At 48.0% G+C, this 19,453-nt stretch overlaps 1 protein-coding gene across 4 annotated transcripts in view; it reads left to right on the forward strand.

Moving 5' to 3' along the window:
* The first annotated feature begins 249 nt into the window (after nt 1-249).
* Nucleotides 250-19,453, forward strand: part of KIAA1549 (KIAA1549 ortholog) — a 115,497-nt gene continuing 96,293 nt past the window's right edge. For all 4 annotated transcript variants that reach the window (XM_075602490.1, XM_075602493.1, XM_075602491.1 and 1 more), the window contains exon 1: nt 250-479. In XM_075602490.1, the coding sequence (XP_075458605.1) occupies nt 389-479 (91 nt within the window). In that variant the 5' untranslated portion in view covers nt 250-388. The remainder of the gene's footprint in view (nt 480-19,453) is intronic.

A 19,453-nucleotide genomic window follows, 5' to 3' on the forward strand; every position in this document is an offset into this window, starting at 1 on the left:
TATATTGCCAAGCAGCGCGTGCACGAGAAAAAAACACTGCGCTTTGTCTCTGAGGCGCGGGCACGCGCGAGCTGCCTACATCCTGTGCTCCCCACCGTGCACGCGCCCCCGTCCTGTGCCCCCCATGCATGCGCGCGCCCCCGTCCTGTGCCCCCCATGCACGCGCGCGCCCTCGTCCTGTGCTCCCCCCATGCACGCGCCCCCAGTCCTATATTCCCCCCGTGCACACGCCCTATCCTGTGCTCTCCCCGGTGCACGCACCTCACTGTCTCCTCCTGGATGCAGTTCCCCGGGAAGCCGCTAGGTGGTGGGGGGAGCGGGGCCGGACAGAGGGAAGGCTGCAGCAGCAGTGCTGGCCTCGGGATGCCGCCCTCTCCTCCCCGGTAACATGGACCGGGGGCTGCGCGGGACTCCGGCCGTCTGCACCCTCCTCATCCTGGGGATCGGGCTGCAGCTCAACCCGCGGGGGGCGGCTGCAGGTAGGTGCAGATAAGCTACGAGATGCCCCTGGTCTGGGTGCAGATAAACCAGGAGATACCCCCCTGGCGTGTGCGGATAACCCACGAGATGCCTCTGGCGTAGGGGGCAGATAAACCATGAGATGCCTCTGGGTGGGGGGAAGATAAACCATGAGATGCCTCTGGGGTGGGGGGCACATAAACCACGAGATGCCCCTGGGGTGGGGGGCATATAAACCATGAGATGTACTTGGGGTGGTGGGCAGATAAAACACAAGATGCCCCTTGGGTGGGGGCAGATAAGCCACGAGATGCCCCTGGGATGGGTGCAGGTAACTAGATGCCTGTGGATGGATGCAGATAAACCACTAGATGCCCCTTTGGTGGGGGGCACATGCTCCTTTGGGAGTGACTACCCGCATGTATCCCTTAGTTTCCAGGTTCTTATTTCATAAACCCTTTAAATACCCCACAGACAAATAGATGCTCTTTTAATTACCCCCAGTGATGCACATGCCAATTATCCTTGAGGTAGGGGGAACGTCAATCCTTACCCCATATATCCCTTAAATGCCCACTGGGTACTGCGATTAATGGCTAAGTATCCACTAATAAATAGATGCATCTCTCATTTACCATATTAAATACTCTCCTCCCTCGCATAGTACTAAGGTACTGTATGTGCACATTTCATTAACCCTCTAAATGCCTCCCTGGGGTAGGCTGATACCATAAATACCCACGTGGATCGCTCTTTATCCTAATAAATAATCGCGCCGGTGAGGGGCACATCCTATTATTTACCGCACAGGTAGGGCAGGTCCCTAGCACATCTCGTGGACACACTCACCCCTCCACTGCCAGAGTGCATCAGTGTGTTACAGAGCTGTGTGTGTATATCTTTATATGTATAGGGTCATCCATGTATACACAGCGCGTTACAAAATAATAGAAGACCTAATGCGAGTAAGCAATACAGACCTAATAGGAACAGGAGTTCTGCCCCAAAGAGCTTGCAATCTAATTAGCAATGGATTTCTGGTTCATTTGGCAGTGCAGGGGTTAAATAATAAAGTTCGATGCATGTCCCAGGAGCAAAGCTTAGTACATTCTTTAACCCTTTCATTATCGGTTGCAGCAATTTATTTGGGACCTACCTCCCCCTCTAGACATTAGTAAAATGACACCTGTATCCTCGGGTAATAAGTGGTCAGCGTAGAATTCTTGCTCCTCATCCCTTTCTCTCGTACATCAGTTACTAAAGATTAGAGCGTAAGCTCTTTGGGCCAGTATTGTTCTACAGAATTCCTACACGGGCAGTGTTCTATAACATGGAGGGGTCGTGTTATTCTTTAGAGATGACTTGTGCAGAGGTGGGGAAGCTGCATATTTTGTCACGGGCTGTGATCCTCTGTGTCCGGGCTGGAGGGGAGCCCTGTGGCAATAAAGAGGTTAAGATATTACACACACGAACTGTACTATCGCACCACAGCCCCTCCTAAAGGTGGGGGGCGATGTCCTGTGTCACCTCGCAGGGGAATTGCTCCACGAAGGTGCACGGGAACTCAGGGGTGCTTGTATTTTAAGGATTAACCAGAAAGTCCTTCTGGGGATGATGAAATCTGAAATTATTAGGAACGGGAGAAACACAAGTGAGGGAGGAGGAGGTGTGACAGCTGATCAGCCCAAAACTGGAAAACCTCAAAGGGTTCTTCTTCACCTCACTGATATAGACCTGGTATACATGTTATACCCGCTGCACGTGTCCTGGTATATATGTTATACCCGCTGCGCGTGTCCTGGTATACATGTTATACCCGCTGCGCGTGACCAGGTATACATGTTATACCCGCTGCACGTGACCTGGTATACATGTTATACCCGCTGCACGTGACCTGGTATACATGTTATACCCGCTGCACGTGTCCTGGTATATATGTTATACCCGCTGCGCGTGTCCTGGTATACATGTTATACCCGCTGCGCGTGACCTGGTATACATGTTATACCCGCTGCGCGTGTCCTGGTATACATGTTATACCCGCTGCACATGACCTGGTATACATGTTATACCCGCTGCACGTGACCTGGTATACATGTTATAGCCGCTGCGCGTGACCCGGTATACATGTTATACCCGCTGCTCGTGACCTGGTATACATGTTATACCCGCTGCGCGTGACCTGGTATACATGTTATACCCGCTGCGCGTGACCTGGTATACATGTTATACCCGCTGCACGTGACCTGGTATACATGTTATAGCCGCTGCGCGTGACCTGGTATACATGTTATACCCGCTGCGCGTGACCTGGTATACATGTTATACCCGCTGCGCATGACCTGGTATACATGTTATACCCGCTGCGCATGACCTGGTATACATGTTATACCCGCTGCACGTGACCTGGTATACATGTTATACCCGCTGCACGTGACCTGGTATACATGTTATACCCGCTGCACGTGACCTGGTATACATGTTATACCCGCTGCGCGTGACCTGGTATACATGTTATACCCTGTCCTGGTATACATGTTATACCCGCTGCGCGTGTCCTGGTATACATGTTATACCCGCTGCGCGTGACCTGGTATACATGTTATACCCGCTGCACGTGACCTGGTATACGTGTTATACCCGCTGCGCGTGACCTGGTATACGTGTCATACCCGCTGCGCGTGACCTGGTATACATGTTATACCCGCTGCGTGTGACCTGGTATACATGTTATACCCGCTGCGCGTGACCTGGTATACATGTTATACCCGCTGCGCGTGACCTGGTATACATGTTATACTCGCTGCGCGTGACCTGGTATACATGTTATACCCGCTGCGCGTGACCTGGTATACATGTTATACCCGCTGCCCGTGACCCGGTATACATGTTATACCCGCTGCGCGTGACCTGGTATACATGTTATACCCGCTGCGCGTGACCTGGTATACATGTTATACTCGCTAAGCGTGACCTGGTATACATGTTATACCCGCTGCGCGTGACCTGGTATACATGTTATACCCGCTGCGCGTGACCTGGTATACATGTTATACCCGCTGCCCGTGACCCGGTATACATGTTATACCCGCTGCGCGTGACCTGGTAGACCTGATGAAGATCCCTGTGAGGTTCGATAACGTGTAACGTGGCTACCTGATCTGTCGGTCCAATAAAAAGGTGTCGCGTCACCTTCTCCCTCACGTGTTACTTTACTATACGGAAAATAACCAACCCGCCCCACTCTCTTCTCTCTCTAGGAAAGGGGCCGGGATGCTGACTGGCTGTGAATAAATGCTATTTGTCTCACATTTCTCTTATTTAAAGCTGAATTATTGCCCCAGACCTAAATGTATTTCTCTGCTCCGGGTTCCGACGCGTTTCTCCCAATGATAAACCTGCTTATACACGGGAGTTACTTCTCGAGCTGTTGGACTGTGTGCACAGGGACGGCTTTCCTTGTACATGGGACATTTTGTATGTGTGTCTGTGCGGGGATGTGATTGTACAACTTGCTTTCTGCTCAGACACGTTGAAGGGCTGAGTGCTCTCTTTATGTGGCGGATATGTGTGCATTTACATTAGCCTGTGAGCCCCAATATTTGGAATGTTATTTTGCGTAATCTACGGTATAATTAAGGGCAGGGGCGGATTGGAGACATTAATTGGCCCGGGCGATATCTGTTTTGCCGGCTTTCCTCACACGACGCGGCGTAATGGAACGTCGTGTTGTCATGGCAACTCATCGACAGGGGACATCACATTGTCATGGCAACGTGTCGCCATGACGACGTGATGCTGCATGAGGAGATGCTGCTCTGGTAAGAGAGGCCTAGAGGTCCCGCACTCTCTACCGGCAATCAGTTTAATTATTGTGGGGAAGAGAGCTGGGCCTCTGTAACCGCCATCAAGCCCCCCTTACACTATATATACACACACACTTGTATCTGCTTGGGGTGAGGCGGTCTCCTCAGTCCTGCGCCAATCCAGGTACTCTACATCATATATATTGGGTCAGAGAGTGATACTAGGACTGTGACCTCCTGTATAGAACAGTGACCCCTCCTCCCTGTTTCCAAGCTCACTCATCCCTCCTTTTTAATGGCAGTTCTTGCTACGCACCTGTAAATGACCAGTCACTTAAAGCCATCACACTCCCCATTAGAGAGGGTATGAGAGCTTTTTGCAGGTGCAGCAGTGTTAGGACCTACAGATGGGCCACACCGTGACGTGGCTGTAGGCTTAAAATACTTTGGCCAAAGAATTTAATTAAATGACACTTACTTATGCGAAGATATACAGATAAGTATTTAACTGTATAATTTGTCAAGTTCAGAGCCAAACAGCTACAAATCGCATTATTCCCAGCCTGCTTGGGTTCAGCGCGGCTTTTTGTCTGGTGTTTGCGCTGCGTGTGTCATGCTCGTGATCTGGGAAGTGTTCAGAGGATCCGTGACGAGTTACGCACCGCGTATATTAGAACGGAAGGAGTTCCTCAATCTGCGTCAATTGTAAGACCTTCTCAGAAATTAGATGCAATAATAGGCGTGGCCCACTCCAGTCCTCAAGGTCCACCAACAGGCCAGGTTTTCAGGATATCCCCTCTTCAGCACAGGTGGCTCAGTCAGAATGTCTGAGCCACTGATTGAGCCACCTGTGCTGAAGCAGGGAAATAGAGGACCCTTGAGGATTGCAGTTGGCACTCCTGCAATAACGGTGACATTATTTAGTACAAACGTTTGTTTGAACTGCAGAGACCCAGAATCTGGGCGTGGATATGTTAATGAGCGCGTCACTTCTTCGCTTCCACAATTGTCTTTAAAGCAGCAATCCCACCCAAAATGAACTCCATTTTTATTCAGCATTCAAACCCGGGGGGGTTCGCCAGAACCGCGCTATTTTCAGCTTTGTTCCCGAGATACTAACAGTGTTGTGTGCCAGTGCACCCTGGTTATTCACTTACGGCGGGCTGCGGTCGTCTTAATAGAAGCTGCAGTGTCACCCGTTGCCCCTTCCTATTGGCCTGCAGGCTGGCAGCCATTTTGATTTTTACAAAAGTGTAGAACGTTGGAACCTAAAACTGTATCTCGTTAACCGTTGGGGGGGTCGGAGCTGTTCGGAAACAGGAGCTCTTCCTGCACTTTTTGCTACTACATAATTTTTTTGTAACATAGTTTTAAAGCATGGGGTTTCCGGAGCAGAATCCCATTGTTTTCAGCTCCAGGGACCCCCAGCTTCCCGAGATACTCACCTCCTTTGGGAGTGCCGGCATCTCAGCAAAGTTTAAAGCTCCCGCGTCACGCGGACCAATAGGAAACCGAACCTGATGATGTCACGGCTTCCTATTGGCCCAAAGGAACTTTGAAACGCTCCCATTACGTGATTCCTGTTAGCGGTTACCCCCTACGAAGGGACGGATCTATGGAAGCAGGGGGGCAGATCCTAAACACGTCAGTGGAAGTAGTTCACCGTGGACCTGGAAGAGAGTGTCATTTTTAAGCGACATATATTTGATTGTCTCCATGCGATCTCCTTCTGGATGTCCCACCGTTACCTGAAGCTTAATATGTCCAACACAGAACCAATACTCTCTCCCCCTTCCACTGCCACCCCTACACCCAAACTCTCCCTTACTGTCAATAAAACCACAATCTCAACAACACCCCAAGCTCGCTGTTTTGTGGTCATCTTCCTTCGTTCTTCAGTCAGTCCCTCACTAAGTTCTGCCTTCTCCACCTGCAATATATGTATGTATGTCTTTATTTATATAGCGCTATTAATGTACATCGCGCGTCACAGATATATCACTAGAATACGCCCTTTTCTCACTCATGACGCAACAACAATCCTAATTCACTCACTCATCTTGCCCCGCCTTGACTACTGCAACCGCCTCCTAATTAGCACTCCCTTTGTCCGCCTGTCCCAACTCCAACCCATCCACAATGCTGCAGCCAGACTCATCTCCCCCACTCACTGTTACAGTTCTGCTGCTCCACTACGCAAATCCCCAACTGGCTTCCCTTATCCTGTAGAATCCAATGTAAAATCCTACCTCTGACTTACAAAGCTCTCAGCAACGCTGCGCTCCTTACATCTCAGCCCTCACCCCCAAATATATCCCCAAACACCCGAGCATCCAGACATTTAAAAACTCGCCTTTTCCACTAAGCCTCCCTGGCATACCTCTAACATCCAACCGTATTGGGACCAGCTGGACCAATCGCCACACGAACACCCCCTAACATCCCCACCCTCAAACCTTAATGGGATCAGCTGTGCGGCTGGACCATACTCCACCCTGATGTATACCCCATCCCACAGTGAGTTGTCCCTTTACCTTTTTGTTTCAACATGGCTCCTTATTCCCTCTGCAGTGTAAGCTCTCACGGCCCTGATTGCCTCTCTGTATCTGTTTGCGCTTGTTTGGCATGTCATTCTGTTTATGTAATATATATCTCTCCGTACCCCCATTGTACCGCACCGCAGAATATGTTGGCGCTATACAAAAAAAAACTCAGTAAAGTGAAAGCACTCGGGCATGTGGCCCCTCCCTTCTCCCTCCCCATTCCCACTATATGTAGTGTTTGGGGGGGGGTTCTTCATTTGGAGTTTCCATGTGAAAGTGTCCCGATCGGCACTATTTCTGTTTAATGGTCTCTCACCTCTTAGTTTATATGTTTAGTTGCTTTTGAAATGTAGGTAGAAAAACCCGACCATAGCAAGGGGATGCCGCATGGCGTCACAGCGTCATGTGCCGGCCCGTTGTCATGGCAACACGACACCATGATGAGGGACCCTCATGTCTGCACTAAGCCCCGCAATATTCCCAGCTGGCCCTGGCACCGCAGAGCATAATTCTGCTGGTTATTAGGGAGGGGTTTCTGAATCGGGCCTATCAGAGTTATATTGCTGCAGTGATTTGGGCTGAGTTATAAGGCATTTAAAGAATATACAATGGTAGCCATATTTAAAGCAGCAGTCCAAGCTGCCGTTCCCTGCCCCCCTCCCCTTTAACATATGCATCAATACAAACCACACACTGACGAGTGATTAGCTAAGTTGCTGATCGATCCGTTCTCCTTATGATCGATCAGTGAAGATTTGGCTCGGGGGTTCACTAAATGGCTGTCAGTGCAGCAGAAGATGACCAAAGATGCAAAGTTCTGTGGGGAAGATCATGTGACCGGGCAGTCACTAGATACAATTGGTGCACTGATAAGGAGAAGGCAGGGCTCAAAAAGGGGGGTGCCAGAGCCTGTTTTAGAAGAGGAAGGGGATGTGACTTTCTAAATGGTTGCCATAGAAACAAAAAATGCTTGTTACATTATAATACAAACATACATATATAATTATTATAATACTGTACATTAAAAATGTCACTTTGAGCTCTTTTTAAAAAGAAAATGCTACAAGTATTTTCTCATAGTACAGAACCAATTTATATAAAAAAAACCATATAGGATATTGCTTGGTCTGCAGCTTTAAGGGACCCGCTCAAAAAAGGCTGTGAACACTACCAAAGGGATACAATAGTTTCATGTGATTAAGATGGAAACGCTGCATTCAAGGCAATGTCTCAATGAACAACACTTTTTGAACCGTCTAATTGGAGTGAGGTTTTCATAGTATCTCTAACCCCCCCCACATTACATAGTATCTCTAACCCCCACATAGTATCTCTAACCCCCCCCCCCCCACATTACATAGTATCTCTAACCCCCACATAGTATCTCTAACCCCCCCCACATTACATAGTATCTCTAATCCCCCCGCATTACATAGTATCTCTAACCCCCCCGCATTACATAGTATCTCTAACCCCCCCCACATTACATAGTATCTCTAACCCCCACATAGTATCTCTAACCCCCCCCCCCCCACATTACATAGTATCTCTAATCCCCCCGCATTACATAGTATCTCTAACCCCCCCGCATTACATAGTATCTCTAACCCCCCCACATTACATAGTATCTCTAACCCCCACATAGTATCTCTAACCCCCCCCCACATTACATAGTATCTCTAATCCCCCCGCATTACATAGTATCTCTAACCCCCCGCATTACATAGTATCTCTAACCCCCCCCCCACATTACATAGTATCTCTAACCCCCACATAGTATCTCTAACCCCCCCCACATTACATAGTATCTCTAATCCCCCCGCATTACATAGTATCTCTAACCCCCCCGCATTACATAGTATCTCTAACCCCCCCCCGCATTACATAGTATCTCTAACCCCCCCGCATTACATAGTATCTCTAACCCCCCCGCATTACATAGTATCTCTAACCCCCCCCCCGCATTACATAGTATCTCTAACCCCCCCGCATTACATAGTATCTCTAACCCCCCCGCATTACATAGTATCTCTAACCCCCCCCGCATTACATAGTATCTCTAACCCCCCCCGCATTACATAGTATCTCTAACCCCCCACATTACATAGTATCTCTAACCCCCCCGCTTTACATATATCTCTAACCCCCCCACATTACATAGTATCTCTAACCCCCCACATTACATAGTATCTCTAACCCCCCCATTACATAGTATCTCTAACCCCCCCCGCATTACATAGTATCTCTAACCCCCCCCGCATTACATAGTATCTCTAACCCCCCCCCACATTACATAGTATCTCTAACCCCCCGCATTACATAGTATCTCTAACCCCCGCATTACATAGTATCTCTAACCCCCCCCACATTACATAGTATCTCTAACCCCCCCGCATTACATAGTATCTCTAACCCCCCCGCATTACATAGTATCTCTAACCCGCCCGCATTACATAGTATCTCTAACCCCCCCACATTACATAGTATCTCTAACCCCCCCGCATTACATAGTATCTCTAACCCCCCCCACATTACATAGTATCTCTAACCCCCCCACATTACATAGTAACTCTAACCCCCCCCGCATTACATAGTATCTCTAACCCCCCACATTACATAGTATCTCTAACCCCCCCCGCATTACATAGTATCTCTAACCCCCCCGCATTACATAGTATCTCTAACCCCCCCGCATTACATAGTATCTCTAACCCCCCCGCATTACATAGTATCTCTAACCCCGCCGCATTACATAGTATCTCTAACCCCCCGCATTACATAGTATCTCTAACCCCCCCCCCCGCATTACATAGTATCTCTAACCCCCCCCCCCCCCGCATTACATAGTATCTCTAACCCCCCCCCCCGCATTACATAGTATCTCTAACCCCCCCCCGCATTACATAGTATCTCTAACCCCCCCCCCGCATTACACAGTATCTCTAACCCCCCCCCCGCATTACATAGTATCTCTAACCCCCCCGCATTACATAGTATCTCTAACCCCCCGCATTACATAGTATCTCTAACCCCCCACATTTCGGAGGCCAGTTCTGCTCTGTGTCTCTGTTACCTACTAAATCAGGGCCCTTTAACCAGCAGCCAATGGGCCAAATTAGGACCACGAAGGCCCTCAATGTGGCCCCTGGACTGTGTGGGGTAGTTCCATAACAGTTCCGTAAGCATCCAAGTGGAGATTTTCACACTGATATTCACTTGTAATTTAAGTTGATTTTAAATGTATATGGTGCAGATGTCACAAATGCTTATAAAATGTGCAAATATAATACTTTTTCATGTATCAAAATAAATGACAATGTGCCCTTTTGCTCCAGACCCAGCCTCTTTGGAAACTTAGCTGAATAGCCCTGCACTAAATGTTGGGTGCATTTAGACTGCCAGGACTGGACCAGCTCCCCCCCTGTGTTCAGCTGACATCATCCCCATCACAAGTGGCTCGTCCATTGTTCCCCTTCCACAGACTCTCTGCCTGAGATAATTCTTCCTGAGATAAAATCGGGGCTCTCGGGCAGGACTCAGGCAAAATCATTGTGTTGTTTTTTTCATTTCTTTTGTGCCATGGGCTACTGGAAGGAGCAGGTTTTTGTGTGGGTTTAACGCCCCCCCCCCCCCCCCCCGGCTACTGAAAAAACCCAGGAGTCTAACCAAAATGAGTGCGATTTTAGGGGCTTCAGCCAAGTGCCTATAACTTCAGTGCCTGACATTGCCATGCAAGATGGTTGGGACTTAAAAACATTTTGCTCCATATCTTACTTCCCTTCTATAATCTCCTCTTCACTTGAGCTTTTAAATGTTTTGCTACAAACTGAAATCCGTTCCCTGCGGCGGGAGCCTGTTACGTTGTATTTATAACATGCACTTAAGAACATCATTAGTGCTCCCCTTGGGGGACCAAGCTCAGTGTCCAAAGTAAGTGCTGAGGATGTCCCATGGCGAAGAGGCCCCCCAGACAGCAGAAATACACCTGCCCGTTCTTGCTCACTGGAGGAAGCTTACACCTTCTGGTATACGTAGATGTGCCCTGATCTAGTCACATGCAGATATAAAGGGTGCAGCAAGGGAGGCCCTGAGCTGAAAAGCTCATGTGACAACACAAGTTAATCATCTGATCTCTGCTAATTGTAGCACATTTGCATGTTCTAATTGTTTCGGGGGTCAAAAGGCACAGGCGGGTGAATTGGAACTAATGTGTGTATTTACATGCATTATCTATCCATCTCCCCTCCTATCTGCATGAAAGTATTTGTAATTAAACAGTTTATGTACACGAGTCCCATCTGAATGTTTGTGAATGAGAATATACAGCGTCAGGCTGTTGTAATGTGATATTTTGGGGGTTCGTTTCCTAGTTGTTGTCGAGTGTTTGTCAGGCCGGGGGCTTCAGAGCAGTCTATTGTATATTAGCGCTCCTTTGCTCCTCCTGTTCTATGTCTGGGTTGTCGCTGCAACCAAATCGGTTGTCTCTTCCCAGTGTCGGGCGTCTTTTAAACACCTCCTTCTGGGCTGAATTATAAACCAGTTCCTAGACAATCAGAGTGTCGGGTTCCTGCAATATGTTTACACATCAGTAAAAAAACATGGCTACAAGAGGACACGACTGGAAAATGTCACCGGGAGGTATGGGATGAGGATGGAAGGCGCAGGAGGATCAGGCAGGGAGGGTGTTGTGCGGGTACCAAATCTAGAAGTCTCTGGGTTCGATATCAGCATGACTTGTGTGTGGACACATTTCTGGAAGCTGCCTGTGTGCGGGATTCCACACTGGAAGTGGCTGCAGGAGTGCAGCATGATGGTTAATCTCACTTGACATTATTTATGTATGTCCTGTCCTGTTTGTTTTTGGGCAGCTGTGACTTGATGTGGGGATGGGTAACTCCTCTCTCAGTGGTTGATGCGTTTGGATGGCTGCATTCAGAATAACAGCTCCGTGGAAGGGTTGGCTGCCGCCCTGATTTCAGGCGATGGTTTGCATTAGACGCTGACAGTGGCTTAACTTCCTGCTCTCATTCATGAAAGATGAAACGAGGCTCGGGATTCCAGCCAGTGGCTCCCTAGCTGTGCACAGACGTAATATGTTCCATGGTTAAAAGCCAACAGCAATAATAATAGAATTAAACACTTGGCTTGCTCTGCTCCCCAGCCCCTCCATGTGCTATTTTTATCATACCCATGGAAAAAAATGCCTATAAACCCCCTTTTTGTTCCCCTCTGGGATTGAGGAGGCTAATTCTGCTCAGACTGAGAACATCTGTTTGGGGTGTGAATACTCTTCCTGCTTCTTCTGCCTTACTAAAAAGCCCTGTACAGTATTTATCAGTTTGTTTTTGCAACTTGCAGTCGTCTTTTTAACCTTTTCTTTGGTTAAGGAACCCCATTATTATATTGTGAAATTCTACGGAACTTTTGAATGTATTATAATGTAACAAGCATTTTTTTTGTTTCTATAGCAACCATTTACAAAGTCACTAACCTCTACTGGAACAGGCTCTGGCACACCCCTTTTTTGTGCCCTGCCCTCTCTCTAGCAGTGCACCAATTATATCTAGTGACTGCCTGGTCACATGATCTTCCCCACAGAACGTTGCATCTTTGGTCCTCCTCTGCACTGACAGCCATTTAGTGAACCCCCGAGCCGAATCTTCGCCGATCAATTGTCAACTTAGCTAATAACTTGTCAGCGTGTAGATTGTATTGATGCACATATATATTTTTTAAAACGGCAGCTTGAACTGCTTTAAGTTAGAGCTACAATCCTCTATCCCACGAGTGTCCAACGCCATTCCTCAAGGGCCACCAGCAGGTCAGGGTGTAAGGATATCCCTGCTTCAGCACAGGTGGCTCATTCAATCAGTGGCTCAGTGAATTTAACCCATTGCCTAATATAACCTATTATGTAATGGGTGCACAGATCTGAGGAAAGGGCTCGGGGTACTCTATGGATGTACCTGCTCTAATATTTTGAGAATAAACACAGAATAAGCTGATTTGACTCCATTTGGTTTCCTGTTCCGCCTCTTTCCCCATTTAACTTTGGCATATTTTTTTGTAAGAGCGAATGATGCTCATTATTAATATATGTAACAGTGCGCTGAAATGTCTGCGTGTTCGGGCTGCAGCCTGAGTTGCTTGGCGGTTCTGTGTCGGCGAACGATAATATTTACATGACGCTGGTTATACAGGGAAATGTTTGACATTGCATCGTAATTATTTGTGAACAGCTACTCCCAAAATCCCTGAATCGTGGCTCCCCTTGTAACGGCGCTCCTCTGTTCCTATATATCGCTGCCATTATATGCAAAGCTGGTGTTGGGGTAATTACAGGCATGAGCGTCCCTGTCCCTAAAGAGCTTGCAATCTAATGAAAAGAGGGGCAGACAGCACTACAATAATAAACAACTAGATAATATTGAAACCTACTGAAATGGGGTGTATGAGAATACTGGACATTTTCTTAAAGTGGTAGAATTGAGCCAGTGTCCTTCTGAATCCATAAAGCATAGGGCACTGGGTCAGACACTCTTCCACTGCGAGCATCATCATTGGAGCCTTCTGCTCCATGCTTTGTGCTTTTGTATCAGTAAGGCTGCGGTCCCAGTGACTGCCACAGCGCACGCCTCGGCGTGCACTGTGCGCACAAGCACCGGCCCCCCAGTCACTCAGGGCCGAGTACATGCGTCGGCGCAGATTCAGCAGCTGCGCTGTACTGCAAGATTCCACACACTCAAAAAAATTGTGTGTGGAACTTGCTGCGGCCACGCCCCCGCCGGCGGTTCAGCCAATGAGGGCGAACCAGCCGCGTCAGGTCATGGCCACGCCCTCGCAAAACCCGACCACGCCCCTTCCCGTCGCAACCTCTCCCTCTCTCCTGAAGATCGCGGTTAGCGCTGTGCACGCGCCCCCCGCCGCCGGGCGCTCGTGTCACAGTGATGACTGGGACCGCAGCCGTAGTAGCTTGTTTAAGTGTCTTTTAAGACACAAAGTTTGTCCTTGTTAAAGGAGCAATTCAAGCGGACGCGTTTTTTCCCCCCCACCCCCTAAACATAAGGTTGAAGCTGGGGGTCTTTGGAGCAGAACCCCATTCATTTCAGTTTAGGGGGCCCCCTGCTTCCGGAGATACTTAACTCGGAGGGGGTGGCGGTATCTCTCTGCTTTTTATGGCTCCCACGACATGCGGGCCAATAGGAAGCCGCGCCCGATGACATCACGGCTTCCTATTGGCCCGCAGCACGCGGTAGCTTGGAAAAGCGGCCATTATGTGATCCCGGGTCGGCGAGCAGAGAGGCTACCGCCACCTACTACAGGAGGTAAATATGGAAGCAGGGCATGCGGTCACATGATCGCAATTTGCCGGAGGGGCCGTGGCACTCTGCTACCATGCCACGTGTCTGCCCCACCCCCCACAGCAACCGAAGGGTTAAGGGAAAAAGATTCAGTTTTACATTGTATTTCCAATGTTTCGGTCACTTTTGTGATGTAAATAGAATACCTAATGCTTTTGATATGCATTTTTTTGGAGTGCTGCAATACAGAGGTAGCAGACGTTACTGCACCGTTCCCGCTGGCGCTTCATTTATTAGTAGTGCTATTGGGAACCTTTGGTTAAGGAGATAGCTGTGTTGTTGAACACATTGTTTTGTGCGTTAACAGGGGTAATAACGCCTGCTACATCTGTACTTGTATTCTGCTTGGGATATTTTGGATGCTAGAACCCCCAGACCATCGCTACGATGCTGATTGTATATGCTATTTGAGGTCTACAGAGGGGGGGGGGGGGGGGGTCCAACTCCAGTTCTCAAGGGTCATCAACAGGTCAGGTTTTCAGGATATCCCTGCTTCAGCACAGGTGGCTCAATCATTGGCTCAGTCGAAGACTGAGCCAATGATTGAGCCACCTGTGCTGAAGCAGAGACTGATTGAGCCACCTTGACTGAAGCAGTGCTATCCGGAAAACCTGACCTGTTGGTGGCCCACGAGGACTGGAGTTGGCCACTCCCGGTGCAGACGATGTGACTGTTCTTTAATGCAGAGGGAACAACTGTCCCCAGGCGTTGGAATTTGTGTTTATAAAAATGTTAGACAGTTAAGCTTCTGTCTGGACGTCCCAGATCCCGCTCTGACACCCAGCCCGAGCCCGGACACATTAAACTTCCATTTGTCGCCCCGAAACACCAACATTTCTAGCAGCTGCAAAACGGCAAAAGAAAAGAAATCTAAAAGCCTATTTATGTCCGTGCCCGGATTGATTTGTGTTGTATCGGATGTGGAGATGTTAAAGCTCCAGTTCAGTCAATATCCTGCATGTGTGTTTTTTTTAATAAATCAGTTCTGTAGTAAGAAAAAATACTTTTAGCATTTTCTGTTTTTAAAAAAACAACTCTGAAAGACCAATTTTCTTGTATTCTATTTTAACAGCCATTTGCTAAGGCACTGCCCCTTCATGTCCTGTCACAAGCCCTGGCACACCCCTTTGTCAGCCCTGCCCTCCCTCTAGCACATGTCAGTGCAGGAGTGCTCATGAATAATCATGAGCTTCCACTGACTGTCAAGCAGAATATAAACAGATCCCTTCACTAATTATGTCACCAAATTTTGCCTATCAATACATGGAGAACTAATTGACCTGCAGCTGTACAGCTCTTTAGATCATTAGAGATTGCCCACATGAAACTATTGAAGTAAAAAAATAAATAAAAATAAAAAAAAAGACTGAACTGCAGCTTTAAGGAGAGTTCTTGATGGCCAAATCACAGGGGTGTGACCCGGTTATTCCAATTGGACACATTTTTGCTGTGTTTGTAACATAACTTGGTAACTTAGTAATAGTTGAGGTTTGGAAGAAGAAGAGAAGTTTATTGCGTTCCATGTTTTGTTAAACATAAAACTGGGTGACGTGTGTGTGCGTGTGTGTGTACACGCATACGCACGCACAAGGTTTTCAGGATATCCCTGCTTCAGCACATGTGGCTCAAGCAGAGGTTCAGTCTTCGACTGATTGAGCCACCTGTGCTGAAGCAGGGATATCCTGAAAACCTGACCTGTTCCCCATTTCAATGTTTTTTTCCATCTACTTTATTTCGGGGGAAAAATGAGCCCCAAACCCCAAAGAATGTGGCTGCTGCAACTGCTCTCAATGGGGGACATTAAAAGATCTCAAAGAACCTTATCTGAGAAGATTAGGATACAATGGCTTTCCTGATAGTATTGTTTTTGTAAAGCACCAACATGTTCTGCAGTACAGTGGGAGGTACAGAGATATGTATATTACATAAACAGCGTTACATGCCATATAAGGACAAACAAGCGCAAACAGATATTAAGAGGTAATGAGTGTCCTGATCTTGAGAGCTTGCACTCCAGAGGGTATACGGGGCAATGTAGAAACAAAAGGTAAAGTAGTTGCTCATTGTGCAACGGTGTATATCAGGATGGAGTATGCCTCAGCAAGTGGTATGGTCCAGGCGCACAGCTGATCCCGTTAAGGTTTGAGGATGAGGATGTTAGGGGGGGTTGTTGGCGTGTGGATTGGTCCAGTGGGTTTGGACGGGGTGGGTGGGGATAGATGTGTGAGGGTGCATGGGGAGGGGATTCCAGAGAGAGAGGGGGGGGCAGCACGGGAGAAGTCCCGTAGGCGGGAGTGAGAGGAGAGGATAAGGCAGGAGGAGAGGCGGGTGTCATGGGCAGAATAGAGGGAATGTTTAGGGATCTATTTGGGGACAAGCGCTGAAGATATAGGGGGGAGGGTGTGGCAGCGTCATTGACAGCTTTGTATGTCAGTGCTAGGCTTTTAAATGTAATTTTAGAGGCTATTGGAAGCCAGTGTGGGGATTTGAGTAGGGGAGCAGCAGAAGTGGAGCAGTGAGTGAGATACACGAGTCTGGCAGCAGCATTTGGAATGGATTTGAGTTGGAATAGGCCGAAAAGGGGAATGCCAGCTAGGAGAACGTCGCAGTAGTAAAGGCGGGACGGGATAATATCCTTTGTAGTCTGCATGGAAAACAGCTCTGTGCTTAAGCTAAAGCTCCTTTAACCCTTTGAGACATAGCTACTACATCATGCGATCTAGTGCTCCATGAGCCCCACAACGTACCAGCTACATCATCACATGCCTGCTCGTCTTTCGATGGGATATCACAAGAGCTCAGGACCCAATATACAGGGAAGAGGAACGGAAGGCGGTCTACCTCCCCTTCCTTTTAGTCATCAGTGAAGGCGCGATCTCGTAATCCCGAGGGCTGGTGGGGCCGTAGCACTGTAAGGGTTATAGTGATATTTCCGGGGTGGGGGTATTTTTTGCCCTAGGTGGGATGCAGGGGTTCCTGGAACCCCCTGCTTCCCGAGATGCGCAACGCTGAAAGGGCTGTCGGGAGCAGCCCCGCCTATGGCTGTTTAAAGGTTCTGCGTCCCGCGGGCCAATTGAAAGCCGCAACGTGCAAGTCCCAGAATGCAGGACTAAAATCAAATCGATATCCCATATGTAACCGGGCACGACACATTGGCAAGTAAATAAGGCACCGCAGCCCATGTCAGACCCTGCAGAGCATCGGGGGGGGGGGGGGGGGGGGAGTGCGATTCAACGAAAGAATCAGATGCGTTTGGAAATCCGTGTGACCCTTTCTCTGCTGCATTAATCTCATAGCGTGACACAGCAGCTCGTGGGAACTTGGGCATTGAATGAGTGTTACTACAGGACGCATGCTGTGATTAAAGGGTTCCTGTAAAGCAATGCTATGCTACAGCAAGGAGACGAGGCCAGGCACCGACACGGACACAACAGCTCACACTTTTTTTGCTTCCTGAAATCCCTTCAGTGCTCAAGGCCCAGGAGAAAAAGGGACTTCTCTAAGGCCGAGTCCCCGGTAGTCACGGCGGCGTGTGCTACGGCGTGCGAGCCACACAACACAGCCCTCTATGGGGCAGGCCCCAGTGGCTGTGTGTGTGTGTGTATGTGTGTGTGCGTGCGTGTGTGCGTGCGTGTGTGTGTGCACAAAGCGCTGTGGCGCGTACGCTGGCAGGGAAGACAAGAATTTTGTCTTCTCGTGCCGCGACAGATTGCCGCAGCAATGGCAGGGCAGATCTGGCCCTACACTCCCGTAGAGGTCCCCTACAGACCGCCGATCGCGGCTGTAGTTGATGGACACGCCGCCAGGCGCACCTGCAGATCACACAGACCTGGGTCCCAGGCAGGACTTGAACCAACAAACAAGTTAATGTATTCCAGTATTCCACACTGCGTGGATGGAGTGGAACCAAAGTGGCCATTCCTGAATACTCCCGTGGTACTACATGGTAAATAACCAATATATAGCCCATCACTTAAAGAAAACAATCCTTGTTTTTTTATTATATTTTATATACATGCCTATATACATGGTTTAAAAGGAAAGGGGAAAGTAGCGCTAAATATATATATTAATATATATATTATATTAATATATATAATAAAAAACAGGACTGCAGCACTCACTGAAAAACGTTATAACTATTTATTGCATCAGAGAACAGGAACAAACAGATAAGAGCAACGTTTCGGTCCTCTTGGTCCTTTCTCAAGCTCCTCAACATTTGAAGTGCATATATACTAATTGTTGTACGGTGAACACAGTGTATCACTAAACAACCTAAAAAGTAACCCAACAAAAGTTTGGAAAAATAATAAAGTTCCAACCATTCCCAGTATAGTTTGAGTTAATAGTATGTTTTTAATTATTTTGGATAATTTCATGTTATATATATTGTATTTATTTGGTTTGTTTAGTTTTGGTTTTACATATTGTTTGTTTTTTTTTTGTTTTTTTTTTAATCCCATTTCAGCTTATGCAGTTGTGTACTGTTTGTATGTTCGTTTTATATAAGCAGCTGATTGCCCTGTTTGTGTAATCTGTGTATTTAAACTCCTGCTGGTATTCAACCAATCATCCCCCTGATGAAGTCGCGTTGGGATGTGCACTGACGTCCTCCACTGGCTGATGCGGAAGCAGGAACGCCTGTGTGAGGCGGGACCAATTGTGGTATATCTGTGGTATATCTGGTGGGACAATCTCCTGTGGATCCATTCAGAACCGGCTTTTAATTTCCGTCGGGGCGCACATCTATGTGGAGACACCTACCGCGAGGAAAGTGACTGCCTGGTTCCCTGGTGCCGATCTGCATTCACTCTGCGGGCTGGACGTCTGTTGCAGTAGAGTTGTACTCTGACATGCGATTACTTCCCCAGTGAGTATCTATGGAACCATGGAGTCCACATAACGAAAATAGCACAATTTAGCTCCAGCAAGTGCCCTAGTCGGAGACGTGTAGTAAAAAAAAAAAATTGGTCAAAATGAAGCAAACAAACAGCCGGGATTGTTGCTTTGAAGATTTATGTTTTTCTTCCTTCACCCCAACCTGTCACCAGCGAAGGTTGCACGTCATGGTGATTGTACATAGCTTGGTCTCTGTGGCAGAGGTGTGCAGATCCCTAGCACCAGTTTCGTAGCTGATTTATATCCCGTAAAGTTAGGCCTGGGGTCAGCATTAAGCGCATGTCCTGCAAGAGGAGCAGATTGAACCCCTTCTAAATAAATGTGATTTTTCTAGGCTACTGTTGACAGAAGCTAATTGCAGAAGGCAGCTTTAGTCTAGATT

This window comes from Ascaphus truei, chromosome 5 (genome assembly GCF_040206685.1).
Source record: "Ascaphus truei isolate aAscTru1 chromosome 5, aAscTru1.hap1, whole genome shotgun sequence".
Lineage (NCBI taxonomy): Eukaryota > Metazoa > Chordata > Amphibia > Anura > Ascaphidae > Ascaphus > Ascaphus truei.